Consider the following 17,285-nt stretch of genomic DNA (forward strand, 5'->3'; position numbering starts at 1 on the left):
AGAGAAAAACAAACATCATATGACTTCACTCATATGAGGGCTTTAAGATACAAAACAGATGAACATAAGGGAAGGGAAGCAAAACTAATATAAAAACAGGGAGGGGGACAAAACATAGGAGACTCTTAAATACAGAGAACTGAGATTTGATGGGGGGTGGGGGAGAGAAGAAAATGGGTGATGGGCATTGAGGAGGGCACTTGCTGGGATGAGAACTGGGTGTTGTATCTAAGCCAATTTGACAATAAATTGTCATAAAAAATAATTTCTCCCATCCTAATGGGCTATCTTTTCTATATTCTCCTTTTTTAAATCTTTTTTTTTTTTAATGTTTATTTATTTTTGAGAGAGAGGAAGAACACAAGCAAGGGAAGGTCAGAGAAAGAGGGAGGGACACACAGAATCTGAAGCAGGATCCAGGCTCTGAGCTGTCAACCCAGAGCCTGATGTGGGGCTTGAATCCACGAACCATGAGATCATGACCTCTGCTGAAGTTGGACACTTAACTGACTAAGGTACCCAGGCACCCCTGTCTTTTCTATATTCTTGAGAATGTTCTTTAACGCACAAAAGCTTTTAATTTGAGTAAGTCAAATTATCTGTTTTTTCTTTGGTTGCTTCTGCTTTAATGGCAAAGCTAAGAACACGGTGCCAAACCCAAGGTCATAAAGATTTACCTCTACGTTTTCTTCTATAGTTTTAGGTCACTGATCCATTTTGAGTTAATTTTTGTATATGGAGTGAGGCAGGGGTTCAACTTCATTCTCTTGCATGTGGTTATCTTGTCTCAGCACAAGTCTTTTGTTGAAAAAAGTAGTCTTTCTTTACTAAATGGCCTTGGCAACCTTGTTGAAAATCAATTGGCCATAGATGTTTGGGCTTATTTCTGGATTCTCAATTCTATTTCATTGGTCTATATATGTCTGTCCTTATGCTAGTACCACACTATTTCGATTAATCTTGAATTAACTTTTGAAATTGGGAAGTGTGAGTCCTTCAGCTTTGTTTTTTCTTTTCAATGTTGTTTTTGGGTATTCAGGGCCCCTTGGAAGTTCCATATGAATTTGAGGACAGGCTTTCCCATTTCTGCAAAAAAAGGTCATTGGAATTTCGATAGGGATTGATTGAATCTATAGATTGCTTTGGGGAATATGAACTCTTTCAATCCATAAATATGATTTCCATTTATTTAGGTCCTCTTCAATTATTTTCAGCAATGTTTTATAGTTTCTCAATGTACAAGTCTTTGAATCCTTTATTTAAATTTATTCTTGGTATTTTATTCTTTAGATATTATAGCTGGAATTGTCTTAATTTTCTTTTGGTGTATTCATTGATGGAGTGAGTACAGAAACATAGTTGATTTTTGTGTTTTGATCTCGTACCTGTAATTTCACTGAATTGACTTATTAGCTCTAGTACTTTTTTCATGGTCTCTATAGTATTTTCTATATATAATTATGTCATTTGCAAAAACAGATAATTTCATTCTTCCCTTTCAATATGGATGCCTTCTACTTCTTTTTTCCTTGACTAATTGATCTGACTAGGACTTCCAGTACAGTAGGGAAAATGGGCATCTTTGTCTTGTTCCTGATCTCTAGAAGGAAACCTTTCAGATTTTCACCATTTAGCACGATGTTAACTGTAGGTTTTTCATAAATGCCTTTTATCTGTTAAGGAAGTTCCCTTCTATTTCTAATTTGTGTTTTTATCATAAAAGAGTGTTTAATTTTGTCAAATGTTTTTCCTGTGTCTTTTCTTTTCCCTGTTTCTTTTGAGATGATAATAGTTTTTTTCCCTTTATTTTATTAAGTTTACTTTTTGATTAGTCTTCAAGGTATTAAGAGTGGCAATAACGGACAAGTCAATTTCCAAAAAAATACAGAATAACACTTCTTTTCTGAACTGTTAAAAAGCTATGTTACTAATTGGTAGGAGTCTCCTTACGCAGACAGAAAGCAAGCACACGTGAACAAACTATAAAAGCCAGAACTACCTTTGGAGTTACTATCCTAGACAAAATATTTATGACAACATCTGCTTCAGTTACATATACAAAGCATTTCATAAAATATTAAGGAGCAAGCTTCATAAATAATTAAACTTAAACAAAAGCTCCTAGGGCCAGGTGTTTCTCTTCAGAGGATGAAAGATACTGAGAACACGATAATAGCTACAGTGTGTCAGTATGGATTACCCCCCCCCCCCCAGTATCTTTGAGAATATGTACAGTTACAATTTAGATGGGGGCGGGAGAATAAACTCCTCCCTAAAAACACAAAGTAATAATGGTGTAGAATAAAAACCTGAAGATTTTCAAACTTCTCTCTGGGTTATCAGATCACTGTGCTGGGTTCAGCAGTGTAACAAGAATAGCATAACAAGCTCTTTGTAACAGAAAAGCACATGGCATAAAACTTAAAGGTATGAGCTCTTCTAGTTTTTGGAACAAAGGGCTCAACTCCTAGTTATATCATTCTTACTTTCAATATAAACAGAAGAGGATATCATTTATCCTCATCCCTGGGGAGCAAGATATTCATATGAGTGAATGCAGAGAAAAATGAAAGCTTATCTCTTTATGTCCAAACCAGTTTATATATTTTTAATTCATTTTCTATGGAAATAATACAAGCTAAAGAGATAATACAGTATAGTAGTAGAGCATGGAAAATGCGATGTGTGAGTATGTAACCTCGGGCAGCCATATAAACTTCCTGAGTCTGTTTTCTTCTATATAACGCGCATGATAATATCAGCCTCAGAGGATGTGCTTAAAACTCCTAGAAAATTAAGTGTTGTGTAAAATATTAGTTATTCTTTAAGACTAAATTTACCTGTTTTATAAACTAAAAGTAGTGTATCCAACATAACTTATTTTCAGAAAAAGATATTTTAAACAATTCTGTCAGAGGACAATCTCTCTGATAAAAATAAATGTAATAAAATATAATTTCTAATAAAATTAGAAATGAAAAATGTTACCCCACTACAATACTCCCACTGAATGAAAACTGGAAAAACTCATCTCTAAACAGTTCATGGGTTAACAAGGGGGAGAATGTAGAAACAACAAAAAGCCCCTACATATAAAATGCAGTTAAAGTAGAAAAAGAAATTTTTAGCCTTAAGTGGATTTACTTGCAAGAAAGACTAAAACAAAGGATCTAATAGAAAAAGAAGCCTGAAAAAGAATAAGCACATAAACTGTAATAAAGTAGAAAGAAATAATAAATATAAAGGCAGGTATTAAGGAGATAGCAACAACATGAAGAAGTAGAGTAAAAGCTGGATCTTGGAGATTAAGAAGACAGACTGGTAAGTTTGATCAAAATGAAAGAAAGCACAGCACATACAATATTAGAAATGGAAAGGAAGACGACAATAGAGTACCCAAGTTTATACACATATACCATCAAATTTGATAAATAAAATGGACTATTGTCTAGGAAAGTATAAGTTACCAAAATGTATTAAAAAAAGGAACAGGAAGCCTGAATGGGCCAATAAATATACACAGTTTGATCACTATTCAAAAATCAACCGCTCCACAAACAGAACAAAGCCAAGATGTTTTTATAGACTCATTCCCCCAACATTCTCTTATAGAAAATTTCAAATACGTATACCTTAAAATAAAGATAACTATATGCAAACACCCATATACCCACTACCTAGATTCTTCAATTAACATTTTTCTACATTTGCTTTCATATAACTACCCATCTTTCTACCCATCCTACTTTCTATACATCAATCCTTCTATATCTTGTATTGGATTTTGGAAAATCCAGGAAAATAGAAACATGATAGGATTTCAAAGCACCAGACTAGTGATTTTTATATTTCTGTATCAACTTAATATTCTATCCATCTATCTACCTACCTACCTACCTACCTACCTACCTATCTACCTATCTACTTTTTGAAGTAAACTCTAGGCCCTACATGGGGCTAGAACTCATGATCCCAAGATCATACTCCACTGACTGACCTAGCTGTGTGCCCCCCAAATTAATATTTTAAATGTTTTTCTAAAAATAGAAATAGAGTCATGGTACACTGAAAACAAGAATAAATATATAAGGAGGTGCTCAGGAAGAAGAGTCTATGCTTCTTTTCTTAAGAAACCCTGATTCCTTTCCAAACAATTTCTTAAGGTATTAAGTCAGTTCCCGCTTCTCCTGCCAAAAAAGAGGATTGAACGAAATCTTTAAAAATAGCTGTTACAAAATGAATATAGTTTTACAAATGCATGCATTCAGCTGGGAAACATTTACTATGCATTTAATGTATCAGAATAAAAAAATTACTAATCATAAGAACAATTTATCTTCAAAAGGACAGTTTGTATGCTGCAAAAAAATTTTAATTTGTCAGGATCCTGAAGAAAAGCAATTTTGTTTATTTTCTCTGCACACAGTGTGAACATGCCAGCAAAGTTGCTGGATCCTAACACTTTTGAACAAAGATTTACCATCAATGAATGACAGCATGTAGGAGGTAAGGTTAATTTTTAAAAAACAAGATAAAGCCTTCATTTTTTGATCAGTGATAAAATGCTACCTTCCCTTTTGTGTCTTTTTATTATTTTTTACACTTACACATGACCTTGCTGTCCTTCCATATGAATGAGTTGAGTGCATTCAAAATTTATTTGAGTGGAAGGTAAAATTCCCTTTTTTCTTTTAAAGATTTTATTTATTTAAACAAATTTTTAATGTTTATATTTGCGAGACAGCGCATGAGCAGGGGAGAGGCAGAGAGAGAGAGGCAAAGACAGAATCTGAAGCAGGTTCCAGGCTCTGAGCTGTCAGCACAGAGCCCGATGTGGGGTTCAAACTCACAAACCATGAGATCATGACCTGAGCCAAAGTCAGAGGTTCAACTGACTGAGCCATCCAGGCGCCCCTAAAGATTTTATTTTTAAGTAATCTCTACACCTAATGTGGGACTTGAACTTGCAACTCTGAGATCAAGAGTCACATGCTCTTCTGACTGAGTCAGTCAGGCACCCCGAAGGTAAAACTCTTCAAATCATTTCATCTCAAAAGCAATATGGCAGCAGAGTGATATCCTGCACTAGCTTGTACCATTACCTCCCCTTTTCCCCTTTGTGCCAACTCATCAAGAACACCATGCAACTTTGTTAGAAGGAAAAGTGTTTCCAGGAGATTTGTCCTTTAAAGCATTCTTCTAAAGTACCGGTGACTTCATTTTGTTTGTATGAAAATACATTTTAGATTCTAAAATGAATAACATCACATATTTCACTAAAGGTAACTTACCTTGCTGGAGGTTTCTAATAAAAACTGGAATGTGTTCTGCACAGCTTGGCATGTCTCTAGCTCAGTCCGGCTGAAGGCTATTAAATAATCCTTCAGGTGATCATACACATTTCCATCAAGAGCCTGTAAAAGAGTAATAAACAAAAGCAAAAAAAATTATGACAAAGCTTTGATACAGAACACCTACTGTTCACGAGGTAAATTCAGTTTAAAATCTATTAATAATAAATGGACAAAAGATAAAGATTGTTACATAAACGTACTTATAACCAGTAAACAATCACTTGGGAAAATGCTGAATCTTTCTAATAAATAGGAACTAAAAAAGATAAAATCCAATATTGGTAAAGCTGTAGAAACAGGATACACTTGGAGACAAAGTTATTGGGTTCTAATCTTTGTTCATCTGTTTATTAACTGCCATCAACCACTGTAGTCATTTTATAACAGAGTAGGTGTGGGAGTTAAATGGAACTGTGGATGTGAAAGGATCCAGGCACAGTGCCTGAAACAGAGTAGACATGCAATCATGTCAAATCATCTCCTCCATTTTTCCTCATCCACTGTTGGTAGGATTATAAATTAGTATACTCTTACTACAGAGCAGTCAGAGAAAAAAACACAATAGCAATGGTTAGAAAAAAGTGATTTAGAAATACACTTTTGAAGAAACACCAATGAAATGTCTATAAAGAATTTTAAACATTCTTCTTTGTTTAAGCATTTAGAGTAGGATTCACTGAAATTGAAAGAAAAAAAAAAAAGAAAACCACGAAACATTTGAAAAATAATTAGGCTATGATATATATAATGACTGAAATATAGGCACCAACAAAAACTATGGTAACTATACTGTTGCAAAAGTAGGTACGAAATAATTTTAGGTTAAAAAAAAAGTAAAACAAATAGCATACATATTAGCAACAACTATGGGGAAAATATATCTATAATAATAGCAATAATCAAAAAAAGGTTCTGGAGTCCTGCCAATCAATGGAAATTGTCTTAAAAATTGAGGTAAAATTTTCACAACATAAAATTCATCACTTTAGCTATTTTAAAGTATACAATTCAGTGGCTTTTAGTACATTCATAATGTTGTGTAACCATCAGTACTATCTACGGCCAGCATATCTGCACTGTCCCCAAAAGAAATCCCATATCCATCAGGTGGTGACTCCCATTTCTCCCTCGCCGCCCCCACCTCTGACAACCATTAATCTTTCTACCTCTAAGGGTTTGCCTAGACATTTCATATAAATGGAACCATATAACACGTGTCATTTTGTGCCTGCCTTTATCACCAGGCATAATGTTTTCAAGGTTCATCAATGTATTAATATTTCATTTCTTTTTATGACTGAATAATATTCTTTTATATGGATATACCACATTTAGTATCCATTCATTGGTTGATGGGCATTTGGGTTGTTTCCATTTTTTGGCTATTATGGATAATGCTGCTATGAACATTTATGTATAAGTTTTTATTTGAACATCTGTTTCCAATTCTCTGGGTATATGCCTACCAGTGGAACTGCTGAGTCCTATGGTAATTCTCTGTCTAACTATTTGAGGAACTGCCAAACTTTTCCACAGTGGCTGCACCATTTTACATCCCCATTAACCATGTATAAAGGTTCCAATTTCTCTACATCCTCATCAATGCTTGTTGTTTTCTGTTTGTTTTTTTTTAAATTATTCAAGCCATGCAAGCGGTACCTCCTTGTGGTTTTGACTTGCATTTCTCTAATGACTAATAATGTTGGGTATCTTTTCATGGGCTTACTGGCCATTTGTATGCTGTCCTTGGAAAAATGTCTACTCAAGTCCTTCGCTCGTTTTTAAATTGGGTTGTTTTGTCTTTTTGTTGTGGGGTTGTAAGAGTTATTCATATAATCAGATACATGTATTTTATTAGATGTATGACTTCCAAATATATTCTCTTATTTTGTGGGCTGTCTTTTCACTTTCTCAATAGCGTCCTTTGATGCACAAAAAGTTCTTGTTTTGATGAAGTCTAATTTAGCTATTTTTCTTTTGTTGCTTGTGTTCTGGTATCATATCCTCAATGGAGGTTTTACAGTAAATAAACTCTTTGTACATCTTATGTCTGGCTATTCCATTAAACTTTTACTATAACACTGATTTTTTAAAAATGCACACCTATCCCCAAAGCACTGAGTAATAAAGCTGCACATTCTATAGTGCTTACTCCACCAGATGGCACCATCAAGCACTTTAAATATAGGCAGTGCAAATGCCTTAAAATTCCTTTCCACGTAGTCATGTAACATCCCAAGGGAGACTGCTGGTACTGTCTGAATACGAATTCCTAACTTAAGACATGCTTTTCATGAACTTGTTAAAAAAGAAACATATAAATTCTTCTGACATGGCTTTGCCTTAGAAATGCTCTTGGTAGATGGTTTTAACCTCATGTTTGCAGGAAACAACTGGAGCATTTTTATTTAAACACAGTAAGTAGCAATATAGGCATCATGAGCTCCCAGCCTCTGAATTTTTGATTCAGTAGGCTGGGGTGGTGGTGGGGAGCTGAGAATTTACATTTTCTAACAACTTGCTGCTTGTCTGGGGACCATACTTTGAGAATCACTGGACTAAATGGTCATTTTAACTGATTAGGTTCAACGTTTACACAGACTTAGATCCTGGTGACCCTGTAGAGGCAGAGTGGCTGGAGGCAGAGAAGTCTACCATCCTGAATAGGGTCAACAGCCCCAGTACAGCAGTACAGCAGTACAGCAGCTATTTTTAACAGAATAATGTCCTACATCATAATTAGAGGCAGCATTATGCAACACGGGGAAGAACTTGAGTTCTGAAGTTGGGTGTGGGTTAGAATCCCAGCACTGTTACTTAGTTCATCATTTTGATGGCTTTCTCATTTGTAATTAGGGAAAGTGGGAATACAACCTACTCTACAGGCACATTGTGAAGATTAACTAAAGCAAAGGAAGTGACACAATGTTAATCTCCTTTCTTGCCTTCTTCAAAAATCTTCAATGGATTGGCCACATATTGATAACTGTTAAAGCTGGGTAATGAATACATGGGGGTATTTATACTACTCTTTTTTATTACAGTGTATGTTGAGAATTTTCCATAAAAAAATAAAAAGAAAGCCTGGATATCAGATTAGGAAAAAAAGTGATGCCACAATTTTTTTTCAATGGTTCCCACTGTATATTTTGAAAAGTCAAAATTCTTTGGCTGGTATCTACGTTCCTTTACCATCTAGTCCCAAACTACCTCTCATTAGCACCATCTCTAATCATTGTTATCTGCATTGTACTCTACATCCCAACCAGACTGAGCCTTTTTAAAGAATGCCACTCACCTTCATGTTTCCAGTTAAGTTATTCTGTTGGCTTGGAATGTTCTTCCCCCCTTCTCTTCATTCAAATAGTAATAACTATAACTGACACAGGCAGCTAACATATACTAATGACATTTGACCTAGAGCTCTCGCTCTCCCTCTTTCTCTCTCCTCTCTCTCTCTCTCCCCCTCTCTCTCGAGAGTAGGTGATTGCTGGGATGGAAGCTGAGTCAAAAATAGCCAAATGGCTATAACTAAATGGCTAGTCTTCCTACCAAATACAGAAAGTCTGTCTTCAGTAGAAGAGATTTATACCAATTCACAAGGAAAAGCAGTTATGAGAAATTTGGCAGAGTGAAGATGGGAATGGGGAGGCAAAAGGGAGGGACAAGGAATGTCTTCAGATTGGGTGGTTTCTGAATAAGCACCCCCTTGTCCTTTCTGTGATTGGTTACCTGAGCCAACAAATTCCCACTCTGCTCATGCTACTTTGAATTAGGTCTTGTTGAGTTGAGTTTGTTATTTGCAATTAAGAGACTCCTCACTAAAGGGTTCTGAATGAGGGGCACCTGGGTGGCTCAGTTGGTTAAGTGTCTGACTTCAGCTCAGGTCAAGACCTTGCGGTTCATGGGTTTGAACTCCGCACTAGGCTCTGTGCTGACAGCTCAGAGCCAGGAGCCTGCTTCGGATTCTGTATCTCCCTTTCTCTCTCTGCCCCTTCCCTGCTCGCACCCTGTCTCTCAAAAATAAATAAACATTAAAAAAAAATAAAGGGTTATGAATGATAACTAGCTTGTATTGGCTGTACTATCTAAATTGTTTCTTTTGATTGTATTATAAGAAAAACTTTGATTCATCTAGGTAATTAATTGTAAGTAATAATAATTCAATAACTTGCTTTATATTCCTGGTTCTCTTCAATTAACCAGATCTAAAAGTCTGACGTAGACAATTTTTTATTGCAAAGCTGAATCACAAATACATTCCAAAAGCTACATGTATTTCTTAGAAAATTTAAAGTAAGGTAAGAACTCCTCAAATCTTTCAATAAAAGGTAAATGTGTCACAATTATAGTATTTGATAAGGGCATGCATAGCGAAGATGCATCTGAGTCCTGTGTAACATTTATTTTTTTTAAGTTTACTTATTTATTGGGGGGGGGCAGAGAGAGACGGGGGGGGGGGCAGAGGTTCCGAAGTAGGCTCTGTGCTGATAGCAGAGAGCCTGATGTGGGGCTTGAACTCATGAACCATGAGATCATGACCTGAGCTGAAACTGGATGCTTAAATGACTGAATGACCCAGGTGCCTGCCTTGTGTAGCATTCAATGAGCAAGGCACAAGAATGTTCTAAGTATACTTGTTTGTTCATTTTCAAATGAGCAATTGTGCACAAACTTCAATTAATATAGAGACCTGTGTGAAGAGCCACAAATTTTGTAATCAATGGTAAACTAGAATTCACATATGTGCTCAGAAATGGCAGAAGCATTCTTTCAAGGTTTATACAAATATGAGTTAATCTGGCAGTATGAGCTCCTTGGTGTTCTCCACTATGCAAAAATTTGGTAGGTTAACTCATCCAAATATGTATTTGAAACGTAGTCAAACTTAAAAAATTATTTGATACAAACTGCTAGGGGAAGAACTCTGTAATACCTGAAATGAGAAACCACAGGCCTTTGATCAGCCATACGTTTTAATAGTCTAGCAGTTTTTCAGTTTGAAAAATTGAATTTGAATGTGTTTAAGCAGCCATGTTCTTTTCTCTTACCCATAGACCACACACTCCCTTATGTATTATTACCCCTGCCCTCTTTACTCATTGGATCAACCTGATCTCTAAAATCAGTTGAGTTTGAAATCAAAACTTGTAATAGTAAATACTCAAAATAGTAAGAAGGGAAGGAAGGAAGGAAGGAAGGAAGGAAGGAAGGAAGGAAGGAAGGAAGGAAGGAAGGAAGGAAGGAAGGAAGGAAGGGGGGAGAGAGAGAGAGAGAGAGAGAGAGAGAAAGAAAGAAAGAAAGAAAGAAAGGGAGAGAGAAAGAAAGAAAAGAGAAAAAAGAAAATTGGGCTGTCTTAACAAATTCAGAAATTTTAAATACTAGGATGTTCCACTGAACATTTATTTTCAGGAAAGTAGAAATTCTCTGGAACACGTTGGAAGAGGAAAATTATGCTGAATAAGGAGTTAGGAGAAAGAAAATGTGACATTTTTCTAAGCATTTGGTGCAATGTCCCCTACAGTGAGAACTTTAAACAGTGGCCTCCTTATTTGGATGCAGGAAGGGCACAGATTCTGTAATCATATGGTTATGTTGAAATCTCTTTAGTTTCCTTAATACAGCCTAGGAAGGCAAACTCTTCTAAGAGCAATGGGCATTCTAAAATAGTCTTTGGGTAAAAGTCAAGGATATAAATATCAAGATGATGATAAATTTGAGCTCTCTTAAATCATAAAATTCTACAGTCCTCCTATGCTGATGGAAGAGAACAATGATTGCCTGCCTGCATTTGTTTCTTTCTGAGAAGACCCTACCTATACTTAACCAGGATGCAGAGAAAGTAGATTTTCACAAATTAAGAGAGATTAAAGAAGTCACGGGAATGAAAGGTACAGCACAGGGAATATAGTCAATGGTACTGTAATAGTGTTATAATGGTGACATATAGTGGCTACACTTGCAGTGAGCATGGCAAAGAGTTGTCCAATTACTATGTCATACACCTGAAAATAATGTAACATTGTGTCAACTATGCTTTAATAAAAAAATTTTTTTAAAGAGATCAAAGTACGTACTGAGTTGCATCTGTATCACTGTAAATATCTTAAGACATGACTGAATATGTCAATTGATATAAAGTAAAATTAGAAACTCATCACCCAATTTTATACTTGTGGTTGTTTTGTTTAAAAGCATTGGGTTACTTCAGGTTCTGTGAAAGAGGAAACAAATAAGAAAGCTCCCCTCTGTGAATTACAAAACTCCAGGAAAGGAAAATTCAACACTGCTTCTCTATAAAGTCTGTGTTGTCCTCTCCCTCTCTCTTTTTTTAAGTTTATTTATTTTGAGAGAGAAAGAGAGTGTGTGCGAGCGTGAGAGCGCATACAAGTCAGGAAGGGGCAGAGAGAAAAACAGAAGGAATCCCAAGCAGGCTCTGCACCATCAGTGCAGGGCCGGATGTGGGGCTCGAAATGATGAACTGTGAGATCATAACGTGAGCTGAGATCAAGAATATGCCCCTCTGTGTTGTCCTCTTGAGTTATTTACTAGCATGCATAATTGTTTGTGAGTGTGCTGAAACCATCTCAATATTTAGGTTGCAACCCTAAAGCAGTATGGTCCGATAGAAAGCTTTGAACCATATATGCTTGCATTCAAATCCAGGTCCACTGCTTATGAAAAATATTACTCTAAGCAAGTACTGAATCTTCCTTCTTTAAACTCCTGATCTGATGGAGTCAAAAGAGTATAGTATTTGTAAAAGATGATTATTAGAATAATAAAGCTTCACCATTTCTATGTTCTATCCAGGATTTTCATCTATTTCCCTTATAGGACCCATAGTGAGGGTTTTTTTTTTGTGACAGACTTGGTTTTGAATCTTGGTTCTATTATGTACTTAAGGCCTCAGTTTCCCCATTTATAAAACAAAGAATAATGTATCTTCTCATGAGATCTGTAAAATAGGCATTTTCAAGTGTACCATTCTAATTCAATGTTTCTTTTATTATGTTTTTTTGGGAATTATTTTCACAGTGGTTGCCCGGAGATTACAACTAACATCTTAATTTAAAGCAAACTGGTTTGGATTAATGCAAACTTAATTTCAACGGTATATCAACTTTGGTCCTACAAAGCTCTATTGCTACCCTCCTCTGTGTTATTACTGCCATGCAAATGTATCTTTAACACATTATAAGTCCATCAACATTTTATAATTTTGTTTGTTTATTTATTTATTTACATTTTAGAAAGAGAGAAAGCATATAAGCAGGGGAGGGGGCAGAGGGAGAGACGGAGAGGATCTCAAGCAGGCTCCATGCTCAGGGCGGAGCCCCATGCAGGGCTCAATCTCACTACCCTGAAATCATGACCTGAGTCAAAATCAAGAGTCGGACACTCTACCGACGGAGCCACCCAGGTGCCCCATGTTGTCTTTTAAATCAGACTTTAAATATTCCTTTCTCAGACTGGATAATCTCAATTGTCTCACTTTAAATTCATGGATTCTTTCAAAAGAAAGCTCAGATTTGCTGCTGAACCCTTCTAGTGCATTCCTATTTTAGTTATTGTACTTTCCTACACCAGGATTTCTATTTGGCTCCTTTTTATAATTTCTCTTTGTTGATATTCTCTCTTTGGTGGGACATTATTCTCATACTTTAGTTCTTTGGCTTTATGGTTTCCTTTAGCTCTTTGTTAAAAATAGGTGATTTAAAATCTTTGTCTAGCAAGTCCAATGTATGTGCTTCTTTAGGGTCAATTTCTATTGACTTCTTTTAGTCCTCTGGAAGTGCTATACACTCCTGTTTCTTTGCATATCTCATAATCTTTTAAGAACTGTCCATCTAAAATAATGTAATGTGGGGCGCCTGAGTAGCTCAGATGGTTGAGCGTCTGACTTTGGCTCATGGCTTGTGAATTTGAACTCCGCGTTGGGCTCTGTGCTGACAGCTCACAGCCTGGAGCCCACTTCAGATTCTGTCTGTCTGTCTGTCTCTCTCTGCCTCTCCCCTGCTTGTGTTCTGTCTCCCTCTTTCTCAAAAATAAACACTAAAAAATGTTTTTAAATAATGTAATGTGGTACTTCAGGAAATCAGGTTCCTCTTTCTCTCCCCAAGATTTATTGTTGCTGTTGCTATTTATTTAGTGACATGTTTTTACCTCAGTGCTCCAGGAATCTAGAATTTTCCAAGAAGCTTCAGACTCCACAAATACTTGATTGAGAAGTTTTAATAAGCATGGTTTTGACCATTTTTTAATATATACAAACCGATTTTAGTCTGTCAGCCATCCATTATTTTCCATCTCACTCTACTGCTAACAATAATCTTCATTTCTAACAAATCCATCAGAATCAGCACTCAAGTAAAATGTGATAAAGGTGAGTGACATGCCCAGATGATCTTCAAGCATATGTATATTGTATATGTCAAAACATTCAAGCCAAAATCTACTGGCTTGAGTATAGTGCTTTCAGAAATCTCTTGCCTGTGTTCCAATTTCAGTAGCCCCAAATCTCTTTTGTTCCGCACATATACACAGCATAGATAAAACTAATCAGAGTAGTTTTTCTTAAAGTGGAAGCTAAGGATATAATCACATAATCTTTGCAGCTCATAAATTCATTGTAGCAATTTAAATTTTTTTGTTTTCACCTAAATAATTTTTAAATGATATAATTTAATCCAGGGCAATATGGAAGATCAACCTTTTACTGGGGAATTGCCGTGGGATCTCTGTGCCCACGCTTATGTTTATGATCAATGTGTCAAGTTGTTTTAATCCAATGGTCCTAGGTTAATGAAAAGAGCTCTTGTACTTGAAATGACCTTGAACTTAAAATGTAAATGACATATTTGTAAGATGTGGAGATAAAATGACATCTGTGAACACTTTACTAACAAAACAAAAAGGGTGATGAGGAAGAGTCATTATAGGCATACGGAAGAACAGGCACGGAGAATTCAAAACAGCTTAGAGACAGCATCATAATTCATATCTCAAGTAGCAATTTATGTTCCACTAATCTTTATCAGCTATCATATTTAATTATTTTGTCAATTTGAATTTGATTGATTTATAGACTTGTTTGCATTTAAATGGTATTTTCTGTTGTTGTTTTATACTTATATAAAAACCATAAACAAAAGTTTTTAAGCTGGAGGCAAGGAGAGCTAGAGGGCCAAAAGGCCTGATGGAGGAAACCCAAAGACTTCTGGAAGAAACTATAATAGACGTTCAGCTCTCTAGGTATATAAACTAGGAAATTGTAGGTATCAGATAGCAAATATGACTGCTGCAAACATAAGAATTTTTGGCATTCCAAATTAAATCTAGAATTTTCCCATATTGATCTTTTGGCTGTGTTATTTCAGTGGCATCTTTTATGTGTACTTTTGACATGAAAGTACTGAAATGCCAGAAAATATTTAGCATGGAGAATATAAAGCTTTAATTTTAGTTCAGGAGGCAATATCCCTAATGCAGGCAATATGAAAGTTCCTTACATTGAAATTTTGGGGAAGAGTTGATATACATTTTTTTTGGATACATGGGACCATTAATGGAAAGGAAATAGTATGATGGCTTTAGATGTTTCCTTTGGTCTCCTCCTAACTACAACTGATGGTTGTAGTGAACATGGTCTGATCATTACAGCCCATGACAGCCTCTGACTGAAACAATCTTAGGTGTATGGTATACTCAAATGTGACAGCTACATTTCTTTTCTTTTTTTTTTTTTAATTTTTTAATGTTTATTTACTTGAGAGAGAGAGAAAGAGAGAGAGAGAGAGAGAGAGAGAGAGCAGGGGAGGGGCAGAGAGAGAGACACACACAGAATCCGAAGCAGGCTCCAGGCTCTGAGCTGTCAGCACAGAGCCCGATGTGGGGCTTGAACTCACAGACCGTGAGATCATGACCTGAGCTGAAGTCGGACGCTCAACCGACTGAGCCACCCAGGTGCCCCAACAGCTACATTTCTTTGCACCTGAATTTTCTATGCAATATGGAATACTATGACAAAAAGGAACTTGTTATAAACATAATAACAAAGTGATTATTCAACAGTTCAATTCTATAAAAATTTATTGATAACCTACTCTTTGCCAAAAACTATGCCAAGGGTTGAGTCTGTTTAAAGTTTTTTTTTTTTTTTTAAAGTTTATTTATTTATTTTGAAAGGGGGGGGGCAGAGATAGAGAGGAAGAGAGAGAGAATCCCAAGCAGGCTCCACACTGTCAGTGCAGAGCCTGATGTGGGGGCTTGAACTCATGAACTGTAAGATCATGACCTGAGCCAAAATCAAGAGTCAGACGCTTACCTGACTGAGCCACCCAGGTGCCCCAAGGGTTGAGTCTGTTTATATGTGGTGTATTTGAACCATGAAGAATTTGGCCAAGTGTTAGGCATGAATACATAATAGATAATTTTATTTATACAAGGTGGCAGAAGAGAATGACCTCAACAAATGTGGAAGTTTAAGGAAGATTTTCTGGAGGAAATGATGCTTGAATGTAGTGGAAAGTCCTGAAGGATAACATTTGCCACAGTTTTTATTAAGAGAACAGTTCAGTTCTTAACTACTAAAATCAGTATTTATCAAAGCTTGCTTAAGACCAATTAATCATTGGGGCCCCTGGGTGGCTCAGTTGGTTAAGCATCAAACTTTGGCGCAGGTCATGATCTTGCGGTCCATGAGTTTGAGCCCCGCATTGGGTTCTCTGCTGACAGCTCAGAGCCTGGAACCTGCTTCGGATTCTGTGTCTCTGTCTCTCTGCCCCTCCCCTGCTCGCATTCTCTCTCTCTCTCTCTCTCTCTCAAAAATAAAGAAGTGTTAAAAAACAAACTTTAAAGACTAATTCATCATTTTGATCACTGGGGTGCCTGGGTGGCTCAGTCGGTTAAGTGTCCAACTTTAGCTCAGGTCATGATCTTGCGGTTTGTGAGTTCAAGCCTTATGTCAAGCCCTGTGCTGACAGCTTGGAGCCTGGAGCCTGCTTCAGATTCTGTGTCTCCCTCTCTCTCTGCCCTTTCCCTGTTCATGCTCTGACTCTCTCTCAAAAATAAACAAAAAATAAAACATTAGAAAAAAAGACTAATTCATCATTTTGATTATTTGTTTTCCTAACAGCCAATTCGGGTTTTAAAAAGATCTTGAATTGTACTTTTTTGGGGTGTTGCACTTTAAAGCAGATTTAAGATTACAAATACTTTCCTTTTATCTTTTTTTTTTTTTAACATTTATTTATTTTTGAGACAGAGAGAGACAGAGCATGAACGGGGGAGGGTCAGAGAGAGGGAGACACAGAATCCGAAACAGGCTCCAGGCTCTGAGCTGTCAGCAAAGAGCCCGACAGGGGGCTCGAACTCACGGACCGCGAGATCATGACCTGAGCCGAAGTCGGTCGCTTAACCGACTGAGCCATCCAGGTGCCCCACAAATACTTTCTTTAAAAAAAATTTTTTTTAAATGTTTACTTATTTTTGAAGGAGAGAGAGAGAGAGAGACAGGGTGAAGCGGGGGAGTGCCAGAGAGAGAGGAAGACACAGAGTCTGAAGCAGGCTCCAAGCTCCAAGCTGTCAGCACAGAGCCCGATGTGGGGCTTGAATTCATGAACCATGAGATCACAACCTGAGCTGAAGTTGGGATGTTTACCCAACTGAGCCACCCAGGTGCCCCAAGATTATAAATACTTTGTAAAAATATAATAAGGATAAGAGTTACAGAAGTTTGGTCTTTATATGTATGTAATGAAAGTGGCCTTTGAACTAAACATGTAAAGCAGGATATTTTCAAATTTTAATATAGTAGCCAAATTGTACTTTTGGGGGTATGTAGTTATTCAGGACATCAAAGTTTTCAAGTACAGAGTCTATGAAAAAAGAATTTGGCTTTCTTATTATAAACACTCACATGTCCATTCT

The 17,285-nt window shown here is 36.5% G+C and overlaps 1 protein-coding gene across 7 annotated transcripts in view; it reads right to left on the reverse strand.

Moving 5' to 3' along the window:
* The window catches only part of FCHSD2 (FCH and double SH3 domains 2), a 294,180-nt gene that overhangs the window by 74,248 nt on the left and 202,647 nt on the right, over nt 1-17,285 (reverse strand). For all 7 annotated transcript variants that reach the window (XM_027039763.2, XM_053203647.1, XM_027039764.2 and 4 more), the window contains one exon: nt 5,292-5,414. In XM_027039763.2, coding sequence (XP_026895564.1) covers nt 5,292-5,414 — 123 coding nt within the window. The remainder of the gene's footprint in view (nt 1-5,291; nt 5,415-17,285) is intronic.

Source organism: Acinonyx jubatus, chromosome D1 (assembly GCF_027475565.1).
Source record: "Acinonyx jubatus isolate Ajub_Pintada_27869175 chromosome D1, VMU_Ajub_asm_v1.0, whole genome shotgun sequence".
NCBI classification, from domain to species: Eukaryota; Metazoa; Chordata; class Mammalia; order Carnivora; family Felidae; genus Acinonyx; species Acinonyx jubatus.